The following is a 19,167-nucleotide window of genomic DNA, read 5'->3' on the forward strand; positions in this document are numbered from 1 at the left end:
AGGAGCAAAGGGAGAGAGAGGATCTCAAACATATTGCACACTAAACACAGAGCCTAATGCAGGTGTTGATCCCAGGACCCTGAGATCATGACCTGAGCAGAAACCAGGAGTCAGCCACTTAACCCACTGAGCCCCCAGGCACCCCTAGATTTTTCTTTTTTTAATTAAACTAAAATAATAGAACAGATTGAATGTAGAAACGTTTGTAAGAATCCAGCTATTATTAAAGCAGACAAATGTTTAAGAGATACTGTTGGATTCTCTTCGCTAAAATTTTGTTAAGGATTTTTTATATCTACATTCATGGGGGATATTGGTCTGTTGTTTTCTTTGAGGGAGTTTTTAACTCCCTCAAATATAATTTATTAAATTAAATATAATTCATTATCTTTAGAGGGATGGTGAGGTTGTCTTTCTTATTAATTGAAGGTTGGTAGTTTATGTCTTTTAAGGAATTGATTAATTTCACCTACATCTAGTTTGTCAAATTTATTGACGTATTATTTATTTATAATAATAAATAAATAATCATTTATTTATAATAATTCCTTAGTTTTCCTTTAATGTGTGTAGGATCTCTATAGTGATGTCCCACTTTCATTCTTTATGTTGGTAATACTTTCTTTTCCTATCAAAGGGTTTAAAGATTTTTATTAAGGATTATTTATTAAAGAATTACTAATTTTACTCAAAGAACCAGTTTTTATTTCATTGCTTTTTGTCTATATTTCTATTTTGTTATTCATTGATTTCTGCTCTTTTTTTTATTTCCTCTTTTATGCTTAGTTGGTACATCATTTGCTCTTCCTTTTTCTAGTTTCTTAAAAGGGAAACTTAGGTCAGGGATCAGCGAACTTTTCTATAAAAGCCCAGAGAGTAAATATTTTAGGCCTAGTGGGTGAGATAGTCTCTACTGCAACTACTCAGCTCTGCCATTGAAGCATGAAAGCAGCCACAGACCTTGAAAGGATAGACACCACTGTGTTACAGTAAAAATTTGGATAGCCAGCCATAGTTTGACCCCTCATTAGACCGATTTCTTCTTCTTTCCTAATATAAATATTTAATATATTTCTCTCTAAGCCTGCTTTAGCTATTTCAAACTTTTGATATGTGTTTTCTGATTTTCCTTTGATTTTTTTTGAAGTTATTTAGTAATGTATTATTTAATTTCCAAATATTTGGAAAATTTCCAACTATCGTCCCACTATTCATTTTTAGTTTAACTTAATTTTGGCCAAGGATATACTTGGTATGGTTTTAGTCCTTCAGATTTTATTGAGATTTGTTTTATAACTCTGAATACATTCTGTCTTGGTAAACATTTTGTGGGCACTTGACAAGAGTGTGTATTCAGTTGATGTTAGGTGACAGTACTCTGTAAATATCAATTAGCTCAACTGGGTTGATAGTATTTTTCTAGTACTCTTTGTTTTACTAATTTTCTGTGTATTTGTTTCATCAGTTGAGGTCAGTTATTGAAATTACCAATTATAATTGCATATTTCTCTTCATAGTTGTCTAAGTCTTTATGTTATTTGAAGCTCTGTGGTAGGGACAACACATTTGGGATTGTATGTCCTCTTAATGCACTGAACTCTGATCATTATGAAATGATCTTCTTTATCCCTGGCGATAGCTTTCTTTTCTTTTCTTTTTTTTTTTAAGATTTTATTTACTTATTTGACAGAGACACTGCGGGAGAGGGCAGAGAGCATAAGCAGGGGGGAGTGGGAGAGGACCTCCCATGGAGCAGAAAGCCCGATGCGGGGCTCGATCCCAGGACCCTGGGATCATGACGCGAGCCAAAGGCAGATACTAATGACTGAGCCACCCAGGCGCTCCCCTGGTGATAGTTCTTGCTTTGAATTCTGCTTTAATACTAAAAACTCTGTTTTTTTAATACTAAAAGTTCTGCTTTAATACTTAAAAACTTTATCAGGATATATTTTACATATTATAAAACTCACCTGTTTCAAGTTTATATATAAGTGATTTTTTTTTAAAGATTTTTATTTATTTATTTATTTGACAGACAGAGATCACAAGTAGGCAGAGAGGCAGGCAGAGAGAGAGGAAGAAGCAGGCTCCCTGCTGAGCAGAGAGCCCGATGAGGGGCTCGATCCCAGAACCCTGGGATCCTGACCTGGCCGAAGGCAGCGGCTTTAACCCACTGAGCCACCCAGGCGCCCCCTATATATAAGTGATTTTTAGCAACTTTCTTGAGCAATGCAGTCATCTCCATAAATCAGTTTCACAACCTTTATCATCCCATAAGACCCTTATTCCCATTTATAGCTAATACCCATTCCATTCCCATCCCCATTCTCAGGGAACCTACTTTTGTCTATAAATGTGTTTTTTCTGGATACTTCAGATAAATGGAATCATATAATATGTAATATCTTGTGCCTGGCTTCTTTCACTTAGCATAGTGTTTTTGAGGTTCATCTAGGATACAACATGTATCAGTAGCTCATTTTTTATATTGCTAAATAGTGTTCCATTATATGGAACCACATTCTGTCTGTCTGTCCCTTCACCAACTGATGGACATTGCCAGTTTTGGACTATGATGATTAATACCACTATGAACATTCTTGTTTGGGTGGATATGTTTTCATTTCTCTGGGTAAATATCTGAAATGGTAATTGCTGGATTGTCTGGAAGTTTTACATTTAACTTTCCAGGAAACTGCCAAACTATTTTCCTAAGTGGCTACACCACTTTACACTCCTGCCAGCAATGTAGAAGTGTGCCAGTTCTCCACATACATCCTTATCAACATTTGTTATTGCCTACCTTATACCCATCATACCCCTTTTAGGTGGTGTGAAATAGTCTTATTATGGTTTTAATTTGCATATTCCAAATGACTAATGATGTTGAACATATTTTCATGTGCTAATTAATTACACATTTGTTTATCTTGTTTGGTGAAATGTGTGATTGTCCTCTTGGGTTGCAGGAATTCTTTGAATTCTGAATACAAATCCTTTATTGGATATGTGTTTTGAATATATTTTCTCCTTGTCTGTGGCTTATTTTTAAATTTTTGTAGTGAGTTTTTTTCAGTAAAAGGTTTTAATTTTTTTGAGATAAGATTGTCATGTTTTCTTTTATGGAGTAGGGTTTTGATATTGTATCTAGGAAATCTTCGCCTAACCCGGCCTCAGAGATTTTCTCCTGTGTGTTCTTGTAAAAGTTTCCTTTTGAGGTAAGGGTCTGAGGTCCTCTTTTTGCTTTTAGATATCCGTTTGTCCCAGCGCCATTTGTTGAACAGACTGTTCTTTCTCCCAAAGAGTTGTCTGGGCAGTTTTCTTTTGCTTGGAGTTAGTTGAGCTTTCCTTCTTCTGCTGTGCCAATAAACTCTAGCCAGTGAGTTGGAGCACCCATAGGACTCCCCTTATCTATTTCCTACTCTCAGGAATCACTGTCCTGTACTTGCCTTTGGCTCAATATCTGTAGTCTCCATTGTTTCAATATATTTTGTCTGGTTTCCTAGCTGATTAAAGGCAGGAGGATTAAGTCTGGTCCCCATTATCTTATCATGTCCAGAAGTAGAAGTCTCTAAACTTTGAGCTTTTAAAAAATTTATTTATCTTTTTGCTTATTAATTCCTAAGTGTCTTAAAAATAAAAATCTATTACTTCATATAATACAAACTATTTTTTTATTTGAAAAGAAAAAGCAGAAGGAGTGGCATCTTGGACATCAGTATCAGCACCATACTATTATTCCATAGTTTTGTAACTCATATACATGAAACTATATCTGAATCAGGAGACAAAATTTTTTAAAATTACTTTTAATTTCAAGGGTATCAGTTCTATTATCTTTTTTTAAAGAATGCTTGTAAGATCTGTGGCTTTTCTGATTTTAGGCGATTGTGGAAAAATGTGACAGACTCTCTGAGGGAATCTGAAATTGATAAAGCCACGGAGCATAAACGTACCTTGGAAGAACGCCAGAGGACTGAAGAAAGGCATCGAACTGAAACAGGCACACCCTGGAAAACCAAGTATTTTATTAAAGAGGTTTGTCCTACATGTCTTCAGACTAAAACTCATTATCTACTTAGTGAGGACTTTAGCTTATTAGGCTTTCTTGAATTGTTATCACTTATACATCTTTATTTCTGAGACTAGTCCAGCTTAACGAGAAGCTTTTTCATGAGCTTTTCACAGTTTGCCAAGGTAAAATAGTTTAGCAGCAGTTTAGATGAGGTAGATTTCAGGATTAAATTGGTCAGAAACAAAAATGCTAATAACATAATCTCAATCACAGTAATAGATGATACCATTTATAATTTATTGCCTTTTGAAACACACTGAAACTCTTTGTTTACTTCCAGAGGCCACATTTTAAGGGGAGACATGAGAAACTTAAATAGCTATACAAAGGGTAATGAAGTGGTTGGAATCTTGACATTTAAGGAAAAAAGAATAAAGTGGGGTGTTTAGCCTAGAAAACCGAAAATTAGGGCCGTTTGTTGTAATCTTCTTCAGATATGTGTATGCTTTATCTTGTAGAAATTTTTTATCAGTTTGTATAGCAGTTCTGAGTTAGGCCTACCCTACCAGGAATTTTGAGTTTAGCATAAGAAGGAATTATACAACAATCAAAAATATCCAATAATAAGGGAGTACATTTTATAGTAGTGCATCATTAGTCCTATATGAGACCATGGCTTACATGGAAGTCTTTGATGCACTGATTTTGCAGCTGGACTAAATGATTTATGGAATCTTATCTAAATTTAAAGATTTTTATTTTGTTTTGTCTTGTTTTGTTTATTACTTTCTGGTAGAACTCAGAGAAAGGTGAATAGTGGACCAGAGCTGACACCAAAAAAAGTTTTCTTGTCAGGGTGCCTAGCTGGCTCAGTCAGAAGAACACACAACCCTTGATCTCAGGGTTGTGAATTTAAGCTCCACGTTAGGTGGAGAAAAAAAAGGGTACCTGGGTGGCTCAGTCAGTTAAGCATCTGCCTTTGGCTCATCTGTCTCCGGCTCCGGTCATGATCCCAGGTTCCTGGGATCGAGTCCCTCATTGGACTCTCTGCTCAGCGGGGAGTCTGTCCCTGTGTCCCTCCCCACTGCAGGTGCTCTCTCTTTCTCCCTTTCTCTCTAAAAATAGATAAGTAAAATATTTTTAAGAGAGAAAAAAATGTTCTCTTGTCAATAAACAAGTGTAAAGCCCACTGAATTTTAATATTGGTCCATCAGGAGGACTTTGCCAAAAGTAATTTGATGTTGATTTTTGCATCCTAAAAATCCATAGTTTATTATAGTGGCTTCCTTACCTTTATTTTTCTAATTTTTGAGTATTAAGAATACTGTCCGGGGCATCTGGGTGACTCATTCGGTTAAACGTCTGCCTTCAGCTCAGGTCATGATCTCCGGGTCCTGGGATTGAGCCCCACATCGGGCTCCTTGCTCAGTGAGAAGCCTGCTTCTTCCTCTCCTCCTCCCCCTACTTGTGCTCCCTCTCTTGCTGTGTCTCTCTCTGTCAAATATATAAATAAAATCGTAAGAAAAAAAAATACTGGCCATTTTCATGATAGGAATAATAAAGGGAAAAATACTTCACATTAGTCTTTTATATGAAAAAATAAAACTTTGTTGTTATTACTCAATGTTATAGTCCGGTAGCTTTGGATTTTTTTTTTCATTTCAAAGAAGGCAAATGGGGCACCTGGGTGGCTCAGTGGGTTAAGGCCTCTGCCTTCGGCTCGGGTCATGATCCCAGGGTCCTGGGATCAAGCCCCGCATCAGGCTCTCTGCTCCTCGGGGAGCCTGCTTCCTCCTCTCTCTCTCTGCCTGTCTCTCTGCCTACTTGTGATCTCTGTCAAATAAATAAATAAAATTAAAAAAAGAAAAAAAAAAAGGCAGATATACCAGGAGTAGATTCTAGGAGGAGAATTTCTAAAGGAGGACTTCTCTAAATCATTAAAAGTGAACTCTGGGGGTCAAGAGCAGGGGCTATAATGGCTAAAAGATATAGGGCGCCTGGCCAGCTCAGTAGAGCATGCAGCTCTTGATCTCAGGGTTGTGAGTTTGAACCCTATGTTGGGTATAGAAATTCCTCAAAAATAAAATCTTAAAAAAAAGAAAAAGATAACGACTAATGAAATTTTAAAAGATAGGCCCCCTGATTCTTGCTAATAACATGACATGTAAAGTTGAGACTTCTCGTTTATTCTTGGAGATATACCAGTCTGGCATTCTGTGATTGTAATTAGTTGACATCTTTTTCAAAGAACAGTACTAAAGGAGTTGAGAATTCCCAACCAGGTGATTTAATATAAACAATCTATTGGTTGCTATTTTTTTTTTAAAGACTTTATTTATTTGAGAGCAAGGGAGAAAGAGAACATGAGGGGGAACAGCAGAGGGAAAGGGAGAAGCAGACTCCTCTCGCTCAGTAGGGAGCCTGACATGGGACTTGATTCCAGGACCCCGAGATCATGACCTGAGCCAAAGGCAGAACACTTGACCTACTGAGCCACCCAAATGCCCCTAATGGTTGCTATTATTAAAGAAGAATTATTTTGATACTTAACTAAAACATCAAGAAAATTTTCATTCAGGACTATTGTAATAGAGAAGAGGGATTGAATGCAACGCTGAGTACAGGGACAAGTGGAAATGTGAGGGAGTGAGTAGAAAAGAGAATCTTGGTTAGATATCAAGGATTGGGGTGGGGAGAGAGGAACTTGATTACATATCAAGGGTAGGAAAACAAGAGTTTCAAAATCAAGTATTTGGGGTCAGGGGGATTCTTGGCTAACTGGCTTATCAGAACTATTTGCTAAAATTGAGCTCAGTAGGCCATGGTTGAGGCCTAGTCAAGAAGAGTGCTCAAAGTAGTCCAACTGAAATGTAGTCAAGGAGAGAATGAGTCCTTGTCACTAGAAACCAAGTAATTGCCAGCCTCAAGTCATTTTAGGAACAAGATAAAATACATGTATTTAAATTTTTTTTTAAGATTTTATTTATTTATTTGACAGAGAGAGATCACAAGTAGGCAGAGAGGCAGGCAGAGAGAGAGGAAGGGAAGCAGGCTCCCTGCTGAGCAGAGAGCCCGATGCGGGACTCGATCCCAAGACTCTGAGATCATGACCTGAGCCGAAGGCAGTGGCTTAACCCACTGAGCCATCCAGGGGCCCTACATGTATTTAAATTTTTAAGGAAATTTTTAATATAAGTAAACTGAAGGAAGTATGCATTAAGGATGTGTTACTTCACCTAGTCCTGTGAACACGGAACTCAGGTAATCTATATCAAGTCCTGCACCCCTAGTATATGGCTTCATGGGTTTCTTTTCCTCACTTGGTATTCCCCTGGTTCTAGTTCATTCTCTGACTGTTAACTTTTATCTCCTGCGGTATCCTTCTATTCACAGGAGCCAGAGAAAACTAATGGGAATAGAGTCAGGGGAGAACTAGGACACAGTACTCAGATACTAGAGATGCGGTTGAGGTAGAGAGAACAGCTAGTACCTTGATGACCATTTCTTTATGCTCTGCCTGCTTGGTGCCCATCAGTGTGCAGCGTCTTGGCAAAACTGGCAGAATTGCTACAAATGAATTCTGCAAATAAAGTGATCATTGAGCATCAACTCGGGGCCCCCACCAGAACTTCTCCCCTAATCCTAGCTAAACCACTGGCATCATGTAATGTCTTAAGCACAAATTTTTTTCTCTGTCACAAAAATTCTTATTTTTAAATGTGAGAGTAGAATTCCACCTCAGGGAAGGTGTTGCTTCTAGTTTTGATCACCGATTGTGAAACTATTAGAGGAATCATTCTTTAATACACTTTTCTGCTTGTTTCAGGGTGACGGCTGGGTTTATCATAAACCCCTTTGGAAACTAATCCCAACAGCACAACCAGCAGAGTGACACACACTATCTAAGACTCGACCAAATGAACTTCTCTGTTTACCCTAAACCCTCCCAGAATGGTGTCATTGCACTGAGTGACCTGCTTCCTGATCGCACAGACTGAATCTAGCTGAACACAAATGTACCTGTGAAGGCACCGTAGAACGACAGCAAGACCAAAGTGTTGAAGAAGCACGATGGGCCTCTCACCAACCTGTTCACGTGACACGAGCAATATCATCTAAAATCCTTTCACGGGAATTGTTAGGTGATTAATCTTTCATCCAGTTCCCGCTCCTAAAGTTCAGTTCGAATCCCCTGTCTTTGCAGGGGGACAGCAAGACACACACAACAGTGAGAATTCAGTGATTTTGATTTCTTTATAGTGAGAAGTGAAGTCTCTATCAGAGTGTTGCTTTCTGTCAGTAACTGAAGTATTCACTACTCTTACAAACTCAGAGGAGGAGGACGATGACCCAGAAGTGGATTCAGCCATTGTGCCTGAAATCAGTGTTAAAAAAATCAACCAGGTTGTAGTAACAAGGCATTCTGTTCCTTCAAAGAGACTGTGTGCCTGTGTCTGAGGAGCTTATCCATTCTCCACCTCTGTTGGAACTCTCTTTTAAAAAGTATATTTATAAATTGATTAGAATTATAACCATGGAGGATTTTTTCTTCTGAGCATTTTAATATACTTGAAAACAACATTGACTTGAAAAATTTCAGAACAGTTTTTCAGTACCTAGTTTTATTAAATACTACACTTGAGAGACAATTTTTTTAAATGTGTTCATGTCAATATGATGAGATTTTGGCCTTTCTCAAGAACTGAGGCATTAAAGAACATAGCAAACATTAAAGAATAAAACTGTTACTTTTTCCTTACCTTTTTTTCACTCGTAGGTTAATATCCAGTATTATGTGCTATCCCTCTGGATAAGTATGCTTCATCTTACCTCTGTTCACTCAAATTTAAACCAACTATTCATATTTGTCAGTAATTCAGAAGTTGTGTATGTGGCTGAGTGCATGTATGGTGTGGTTCTCTTTTCAAGGAAACTCAAATGCTGAAGAAAAAATAAGAAATAAAAAGTTATCAGGAAGTTGTATTCAGGTACAAATCTTTTTTTTAAATAAGTATTTTACTGAGGTTGAAGAATTGCTGGCAATTAAAAGGATAGTGCTAATTATGGCTTTTGTCATTCATTCAAGTATTTATTGAGCACCTACTTATGGTGCTCAACACTTGTTACTGCAAGCTACCTTAATTTTCCAAGAGTGGTGCCTTACTCTGTTTCTTCTGATGTGGTCTTCCAATCAGTGTGTGTAACATACCTGTTATTCATCAGCCCTGTTAGGTGGCTGTATCTCTTGCATCATCATAAGAAGTTTAAGCTTTGTGCTCTGATAAATTGTGTTTTATTGAAGGGGTTGATAGGATGAAAACAGCAAAACAATAATTTTTTTCAACAAACTGTAAATTATAAGAAAATAACTGGTTTATGTACAACCATTTTAATGATTCCCTTGTTCATTTTTGCTGTGAAATGCACTGAAAAATATCAAAATGAGTTATAGTTCATGTGTTGGGAAGATTGAAAAATAATAAAACTAGAGAACAATAATGCCTTTGTCTGTTTTATGAATGGAGAGAAATAGAAAGTTTATATTTAGTAGAGTTAGTACCTTGTTCATATGAGAGGGATATTGATTTTTCTCTTTACATTCTTTTTTTTTTTTTTTTTAAGATTTTATTTATTTATTTGACAGAGAGAGAGAGAGAGAGAGAGATCACAAGCAGGCAGAGAGGCAGGCAGAGAGAGAGGAGAAAGCAGGCTCCCCACCGAGCAGAGAGCCCGATGCGGGGCTCGATCCCAGGCCCCTGAGATCATGACCTGAGCTGAAGGCAGCGGCTTAACCACTGAGCCACCCAGACGCCCCTCTCTTATTTTCAGGAATCTCTTGGGGAGAAAAGGAAATAAATTCAATAGGAGTTTTTTAAAAACTAAAATGTTTAATTTAAATATACTGGAAATAGAGCAAGAATGTAAAATTAAACTAGTGATTTTGTTTTGTTCTTTGAGCCACTTGAACACCCATTTATTTCTTTGAATTGCTGAGCCATTTTAAGAAATATTGAAATACAATTTTAAAAATTCTTGAGGAAAACAATACATTTACGAGTAATTGAAATCTCATGATAATGGGTTACTTCTTTGACAAGAGTGAAATAATACTACTTTTTTTTTAAATAGTGAATTTTTTAAAAAATATTTTGTTTATTTATTTGACAGAGAGAAATTACAGGTAGGCAGAGAAAGAGGGGGAAGCAGGCTCCGTGCTGAGCAGAGAGCCTGATGTGGGGCTCAATCCCAGGACCCTGAGATCATGACCTGAGCCGAAGGCAGAGGCTTAACCCACTGAGCCACCCAGGCACCCCCAAATAATACTACTTTTGGGTAATTACTTTACCTTGTCTCTGTCTTCTTGACTTCCCACTGTAGTTTATCTACTAGATAGAGCTAAGAGGCCTTTTTTGTTGCATTTTTCTATTCACACCTTGTTGACACCTGGCCAGAAAAAGGAGTCTTTATAGCAGTAGCTACTTATTTGTATCTCTCTCTTTAAGGTCAGAGTTTTAAAGGTAGACTTTTCTTCTGGCTGTTAGGAATTGTGTGTTAAGAAGTCCAAGACCAGAAGTAACAAAACGACAATGTCCTGGCCATGTATTTGAACTACTTACTTTTTTATTTATTTATTTATTTTTACTATGGTGATACCACTACCCTATACCTTCTGTCAAATATTTATATTTAAGCTCCACAATTGTATTCTAATTAATTGCATTTTGAATAGACAGTGTTTAAGCTCTGAAAAGTAATTTTTAGATTATGTATTGGGTGAGAAACGGCATCTGTTTATCAATTCACTGTCCTTTTCAACTGTGACCAACATCACCTCTAATGCCTACTTGCAACCACAGATAAAGAGTATTGAATTTCTCGCTCAATAATCCTAGTACTAATACATTACTCTCAACTATAAATATCCGATACTTGATGAACCAGCTTCTACAGATTAATTCTTAAAGGATTTATTAATTAATTAGATAAGCATGAAATTTTGTTTGAAATATTTCCTTGAGGGGCACCTGAGTGGCTCAGTGGGTTAAGCCTCTGCCTTTGGCTCAGGTCATGATCCCAGGACTGAGATCAAGCCCCACATCAGGCTCTGTGCTCAGCAGGGGGCCCGCTTCCCCTTCCCCCTCTGCCTGCTTCTCTGCCTACTTGTGATCTCTCTGTGTCAAATAAATAAATAAAATCTTTTAAAAAAATTTCCCTGAGATGAAGGCCATCTTCTATTCAGTGTGCTCCCCCAGAGAAAGACAAATTGGTGTGATCACTCCAGAGCTACACTTGGGAAAGATTCCTTAGAACTACTACAGTGACTGGAAGCTGAGTGATGATTCACCAGAGATAATGGGATAAGAAAGAGAAGATGATTATACCAGATGAGGGTATAAAAGACAAGTTCATATACATGAAAAAACTAATAAAATACATATTCTAGTGGCATAAAATCTGTCCTTGTTCCAAAAACCAAGCTGCACAAGAAATTCTTACATACTACAAAGCATTTCCTTTTTTTAAAAGATTTTATTTATTTGACACTGTGAGAGAGATCACAAGTAGGCAGAGAGAGAGGGGGAAGTAGCCTCCCCACTGAGCAGAGACCCCCCTCGATCCCAGGACCCTGAGATCATAACCTGAGCTGAAGGCAGAGGCTTAACCCACTGAGCCACCCAGGCACCACTTATAAAACATTTTCATATGTTTTCATTATTTGATGTTTACACAAATACTGTGAAATTATAGTCAGGATGACCATGCCAACTTCACAGATGAGGAAATGATTGCTCAGAAAGTTTAGTGCTTATTTCAATTCATTTAGCTAGACCTTCAACAAACATCTCTTGAGTATTTGTTTGGGGCCGGATAGTACGTTGGATTCCGACATGACAAATAGTATCCCTACTGTTAGACTTAGATGAAGGAAGAAATCCAGGAATGGGTTGTTGATATGGACAAGGCTAACTGGTCTTTCCAAACCCCAGAAAGGCACCATGGTACCTAAGTGCTTTGGGAGGCAGTTGATCAATGTGGTGAACATGAGGAGTTGGGGTGGGGGGGTGGAATGTGTCTGACTGGCTTAGTCAATAGAATGTGACTCTTGATCCTGGGGGTCATGAGTTCAAGCCACACATTGGATGTAGAGCTTACTTTAAAAAATCATTTTTTTAAAAGCAAGGGGTTGTGGCACCTTGGTGGCTCAGTGGGTTAAGCCTTTGCCTTTGGCTCAGGTCATGATCTCAGGGTCCTGGGATCGAGCCCCACATCGGGCTCTCTGCTCGGCAGGGAGCCTGCTTCCCCCCCCCACCCCCGCCTGCCTCTCTGCCTACTTGTGATCTGTGTCTGTCAAATAAATAAATAAAATCTTTTAAAAAAATAAAAATAAAAGCAAGGGTTTGGCTCAAAAGTCTACGTAAGAAACCCCAAACAATGCAAGTAGGTGACTAACTTTTGTTCCACCCTATCAGACTGGAGAGATTGAACCAGAGAAATTTACAGTTCAGGAACATAAGTTGATAAACTGAAAATGAGGTACAAGTTAAAGTCAATATACTTAAGGATGAGACCTTAGCCCCTTCCCCTGTCCCATTCCCAAAATACTGGCAGTCAGGCTTATACCTTCAGGCAAGAGATTAAAATATCCTTCTTAGGCCAAGCACAACTCCAGAAAAAAGTCCTATAGATATATTTGGAGGTTCCACCAACAAAAAAATTCTCAGCTGACAATCCTGTTAATTAAATTCAAGCCAGCAACTCCTACAACGTAACCCTCTTCGCTTTCCCCAAGAAACTACATACACCCATCCTCACACCAATACATTGTGTATATAGACAATCACATCTCATTTTTTTTTAAAGATTTTATTTATTTATTTGACAGAGATCACAAGCAGGCAGAGAGGCAGGCAGAGAGAGAGGGGGAGGAAGTAGGCTCCCTGCGGAGCAGAGAGCCCGATGCGGGGCTCGATCCCAGGACCCTGGGATCATGACCTGAGCCGAAGGCAGAAGCTTTAACCCACTGAGCCACCCAGGCGCCCCTCACATCTCATTTTAATAGCTAATGATCATCAGACATTTGAGGAAAGATTCCAACGTTAGTAAAAAAGATCAAATAGGAAAAAAAAATTTAAGAAACATGATTTGGGAAATAACTTCTGAATAACTTATTCAGAAATAAGTCTTCAGACCAGAGCAGATGATCTTACTTCTATAAAACATGAACAAAACGCTATCTTTTTCTTTAAGATTTTATTTATTTATTTTAAGTTGGCTCCACACCCAGTGTGGAGCCCAGGGCAGGGCTTGAACTCACCAACATGAGATTGAGACCTGGGCTAAGATCAAGAGTTGGACGCTTAACCACTGAGCCACCCAGGCACCCCTCAAAATGCTATCTTCAAAATGGACTGTTCTGGGGGCGCCTGGGTGGCTCCGTGGGTTAAAGCCTCTGCTTTCGGCTCGGGTCATGATCCCAGGGTCCTGGGATTGAGCCCCGCGTCGGGCTCTCTGCTCAGCGGGGAGCCTGCTTCCTCCTCTCTCTGCCTGCCTCTCTGCCTACTTGTGATCTCTCTCTCTCTGTCAAATAAATAAATAAAAATCTTTTAAAAATAATAAAAAATAATAAAATAAAATGGACTGTTCTGGAAATAAAAACAGGTCTTGGATATTAAAAATATGATAGTTCAAATTAACCACTCAGTAGTTCTATTAGATAAGCAGCTCTCAGCAAAGAGAACAAAAGGAAAAAGATGGACAATAGGAGAGAGATGAAAATCAGCAGAGCAGTCCAGGAAATCTAACATAGAGCTCGTGACTAGGATTCAAGGAATTAAAAACCAGTGGAAGGAAAAACAGTGAAAAATACATACATATATGTGTAGAAGACAGTTTCCCAAAACTGGATAACATGAATCCAAATGAAAATGCCATGAATATCCTACACAGTAAGGGAAAAATAAAAGCTCAGGAGTGTCGGATTGACTCAGCTGATAGAGCAGGTGACTCTATCTCAAGGTTGTGAGTTCAAGCCTCATGTTGGGCATGGAGCCTACTGGGAAAAAGAAAAAGGCCCAAACCAAAGCACATCATTATGAAATTCCTTAAAACTAAAGATAAAGAGAAAATTCTAAAAACAATAGCATCAGCCTTCTCAACATCCCTGAAAGCTAAAAGGCAAAAGGGAAATACTTCCAATTTTGCCTAGAATTTTATCCCCAGCCAAAAGACAAATCTGACATACAAAATTTTAAAACAGGGGCGCCTGGGTGGCTCAGTGGGTTAGGCCGCTGCCTTCGGCTCGGGTCATGATCTCAGGGTCCTGGGATTGAGTCCCGCATCGGGCTCTCTGCTCAGCAGGGAGCCTGCTTCCCTCTCTCTGCCTGCCTCTCCATCTACTTGTGATTTCTCTCTGTCAAATAAATAAATAAAATCTTTAAAAAAAAATTTTTTTTTAAACAGTTTTGTCCTAACTGTTCCTTTTCTGGAAGCTATTAAAAGCACATGCTCCAGCGATACATCCAAGGAGAGAGAAAAGCAAGAACTGGAAAAGATGAGAAAATCAAGAAAAAACAGAGGCCCTGACAGAGGAAAGAGTCAGAGAGAGGCCCCCACCAACAATACCTGGGTAGTCTCCCAGGAACTAGCTCCTCCAACAGCTATTTTATCTGTGGACAACACTGACTTTAGCAAGTTCTTTGTACCAAAATCTGCCCCCATTCTAATGGAGCTCCTGTAAGATGAGCATGTTTTCCCTTGCATATAGCAACACTAAATATCTCTGAGTATCAGTTCTCCCATTTGTCCTATTCTGAGTTTACTCAGCTGTGCTTCATATGGTGGGTCTCCGTCTTATGATCAGTTTCCCGAGAATATACCCTGTATCAGTGTTACGTGGACTGCTCAGAAAAGGCCAGAATATTACAAGTGGAGTCTTGTTTCAGACCCTTTATGTCTTTTTTTCCCTTTTTAATAGCTTTGTTAATGTGCAATGGACTTAAACTACACCTTTTTAAGTATACAATTTTATAAGTTTTGAGGTGTGTAGTCCCATGAAACATCACCACTATCATGACAATGAGAATATTCATCATTCTCAAGAGTTTACTCTTGCCTCTTGGTAATCTCTCCTTTCCGGTTTCCTCTCTCTCCACTCCTGTCCCATATCCAGGGAATATTGATATCCTGAGGCTGCCATAATGATTACACAAACTGAATCACTTAAAACGACAGAAATTTATTCTCTCACAGTTCTGGGGGCCAGAAGTCTGAAATTGAGATGTCAGCATAGCCATGCTCTCTCGAGGCTCTAGGGGATAATCCATTCTTTGCTTCTGCCAGCTTCTGGTATCTTTTGGCGATCTTTGATTTGTGCACAGTTACTCCAACCTCTGCCTCTGTGGTCACATTTTGTCCTCTTAGAGTCTGCCTCTCTTCTCTCTGTCTCAAATCTTCCTCTGCCTTCCTCTTACAAGGACACTTGACATTAAATTTAAATCCCACCCGGAAAATCCAGAATGATCTCCTCATCTCAAGATCCTTAATTATGGGGTGCCTGGGTGGCTCATTGGGCTAAAGCCTCTGCCTTCAGCTCAGGTCATGGTTCCAGGGTCCTGGCATCGAGCCCCACATCAGGCTCTCTGCTTAGCATGGAGCCTGCTACCCCCTCTCTCTCTGCCTGCCTCTCTGCTTACTTGTGATCTCTGTCTGCCAAATAAGTAAATAAAATCTTTTTTTCAAATCCTTAATTATATCTGCAAAGACCCTTTTTCCAAGCAAATAACATTCATGGCTTCTGGGAATTGGGATGTAAACCTATCTTTTGGAGGCCACCATCATTCAATCCACTCCACCACTAATCTGCTTTATGTCATAGATTAGTTTGCATTCTCTAGAATAAATGGAATCAAAGAGGATGGTCTGTTTTGGCTTATTTCACTCAGTATAACTATTTTCCTTCTTATTCATGTTGTTCATGTATGAGTAATTCATTCCTTTCTATTGCTCAACAGTCGTTCATTGTTTGGATTATACCACAATTTGTTTATTCATTCAGCAGTTGATAGACATTTGGGTCATTCTCAGTCTTGGCCTAGTACATATACAGCTGCTATGAAATTCTCATACAAGGTCTTGTATGAACATACACTTTCATTTATCTTGGGTAAATACGTAGGAGTGGAATGGTAAGCATATGTTTTTAACTTTTTAAGAAATTGGAAGTGGGGGACGCCTGGGTGGCTCAGTTGGTTAAGCATCTGCCTTCAGCTCAGGTCATGATCCCAGGGTCCTGGGATCAAGTCCCACATTGGGCTCCTTGCTCAAGTGGGGAGCCTGCTTCTCTCTCTGCCTCTGCCTACCATTCTGCCTACCTGTGTTCTCTCTCTCTCTGACAAATAAATAAATAAAATCTTAAAAAAAAAAAAAAAAGAAAAGAAAGAAATTGGAAGTGGTTTTTTCAAAGTGGTTGTACCACTTGACACTCCCACCAGCAGTGCATAAGAGTTGCAGGTGCGTCATGTCACTGGCAACCCTTGATATGGACAATCTTTCTGATTTTTGCTATTCTAATAGGTGTGTCATGGGAGTCCCTTGTGCTGTTAATGTGTACAACCCTAATGATTAGTGATGCAGAACATCTTTCCATGTGCTTATATGCCATCTGTATACCTTCTTTGATGACATGTTTGTTCACATCTTTTACCCATATTTTCATTAGATTGTTTTCTTATTGAGGTTTGAGATTTCTTTATATATTCTGGAAAAAAAGCTTTTACATTTGGTTTGTAATTTCTCCTGTCTGTGGCTTATCTTCATTCTTTGAACAGTTTCTTTCAAAGAACAGATGTTCTTAATTTTGATAAAGTCCAATTTATCAAGTTTTTTTTTAATGGATCATGGTTTTGGTGTCATCTTTAAGATCTGTCTAACCCAACATCACAAATATGTGCTCCTATATTTTCTCAGAAGTTTCATAGTTTAAGCTCCTCCATGTAGGCATATAATCCATTTTGAGTTAGTTTTTGATTGAATATGGTACAAAATATTTCTCAAAAATTTTTTGGTTTTGTTTTGTTTTTCTGCAGTGGATATCCAGTTCTTTCCAACACCTTTTATTTAAAAGGCTAGCCTTTACACTAAAAAGATACATGCTCCCCTGTGCTCACTGCACCATTATTTATAATAGCAAAAATATGGAAGAAACCTAAGTGTCCATCTCTAGTTGAATATATAAAGGTCAGACAGAAAAAGACAAATATCATATGATTTTACTTACATGTGGAATCTAAGAAACAAAACAAATGAACAAACAAAACAGAAACAGACTCATAGACATGGGAAACTCACTGGTGGTTGCTAGAAGGAGAAAGGGTTGGGAGGTGGGTGAAGTACGTGAAGGGGATTAAGAGACATAAACTTCTAGTTATCAAATAAATAAGTTGTGGGATGAAATACACACAGTAGGGAATATAGTCAATAATATTGTAATACCTTTGTATGGAGACAGATAGTAATGACTAATTGTGAGGATAATTTCATAATATATAAAAATGCAGATTCATAAATTTAAAAAAAGATTTTAAAAACACTATTTGCAAAATCATTAAAGTAATGACAATATAAAGCTTAATTAAATAACTTTGGTAACAACAAAAAAAATAAGGGTGCTTGGGTGACTCAGTCATTAAACATCTGTCTTTGGCTCGGGTTATGATCCCAGGGTCCTGGGATCGAGCCACACATCGGGCTCCCTACTCAGCAGGAAGCCTGCTTCTTCCTCTCCCACTCCCCCTGCTTGTAGTCCCTCTCTCACTATCTCTCTTTCTCTGTCAAATAAATAAAATCTTTAAAAAAAAATAACATAAAAAAAATAATAAATCAGGGAATGCCCGGGTGGCTCAGTCACTCAGGCATCTGCCTTCAGCTCAGGTCATGATCCCAGGGTCCTGGGATCAAGTCCCACATCAGTCTCCTTGCTCTGCAGGGAGCCTAGTTCTCCCTCTGCCTGCCACTCCCTCTGCTTGTTCTCTCTCTTTCTCTCTCTCTCTCTCTCTGATAAATAACAAATAAATAAATAAAATAATGAATCAGTATTATGAACACCTGAAATTAGTAAGATATATGCTTCAGTAAAAAATAAAAATAAATAAAAGACTAGTCTTTGTCTATCGAATTGCCTTTACACCTTTGTCTAAAATCAACTGATCATAAACTATGGTTCTACTATGAACCTTATTCTGTTACATCAGATTGGTTCGTTTCTTTATACCAATACTGCACTGTCTCAATTACTGTAACTTCATAATCTTAGAGTCAGATAGTGTAAGTCTTCCAACTTTGTTATTTTTCAAACTTGTTTTGGCTATTCTAATTTGCTTTTCCATATAAATCTTAGGGTAAGTTTGTCAGTTTCTACAAAAAAGCCTGCTGGGATTTTGTTGAATTTAATTGAATCCATAGGTCGATTAGGGGAGAAAGACATCTTACCAGTATTATGTCTTCTTAGCCATGAACACAGCTCTACTTATTTCAGTCTTCTTTAATTCCTCTCAGCAATAGCTTGTCATTTTTATTATATAGGTTTACATATCTTATATCAGAGTTATTTCTAAGTGTTTCATATTTTTTATTTTATAAATGACATTTTAAAACATTTTCAGTTTTTGTTTCTTGATAATATATACAAGAAGAAATTTATTTTTGTATACTGAGCTTGTAACCTACAGCCTTGCTCAACTCATTCATTTATTATCCCTTGTAGCTTTTCTGTAGATTCCTTATGATTTTCTACATAGGAGTTCTTATCATCTTCAAATAAAGACGGTTTAATTCTTCTTTTCCAATCTGAATGCCTTACTTCTTTTTCTTGCTTTATTGCATTGGTTAGAACCTCCAGTGCAAAATGGAATAGAAGGGGAAAAAGCAGACACCTTGTCTTGTTTCTGATCTTGGGGCAAAGTAGTCTCATTAAAGTATGATGTTAGCTGTAGGTTTTTCATAGCAACACTATCAATTTGAGGAAGGTCCTTCCAGTTCCTACTTTGCTGAGAGATTTTAATCTGAAATTGTTGGATGGTTACTGTTGTTTAAGTTTGCATTTGAATTTGGAAGCCATTTGGCCAACAGTTTATTAAATGTACAATTAAAAACCT

General features: G+C 38.0%; 1 protein-coding gene across 1 annotated transcript in view; it reads left to right on the forward strand.

Moving 5' to 3' along the window:
- Positions 1–9,514, forward strand: part of OSBPL11 (oxysterol binding protein like 11) — a 100,790-nt gene extending 91,276 nt beyond the window's left edge. Inside the window, exons 12-13 of the mRNA XM_044252140.1 lie at positions 3,885–4,038; positions 7,842–9,514. Coding sequence (XP_044108075.1) covers positions 3,885–4,038; positions 7,842–7,907 — 220 coding nt within the window. The 3' untranslated portion in view covers positions 7,908–9,514. The remainder of the gene's footprint in view (positions 1–3,884; positions 4,039–7,841) is intronic.
- Positions 9,515–19,167: the final 9,653 nt, after the last annotated feature.

This window comes from Neovison vison, chromosome 6 (assembly GCF_020171115.1).
Source record: "Neovison vison isolate M4711 chromosome 6, ASM_NN_V1, whole genome shotgun sequence".
Lineage (NCBI taxonomy): Eukaryota > Metazoa > Chordata > Mammalia > Carnivora > Mustelidae > Neogale > Neogale vison.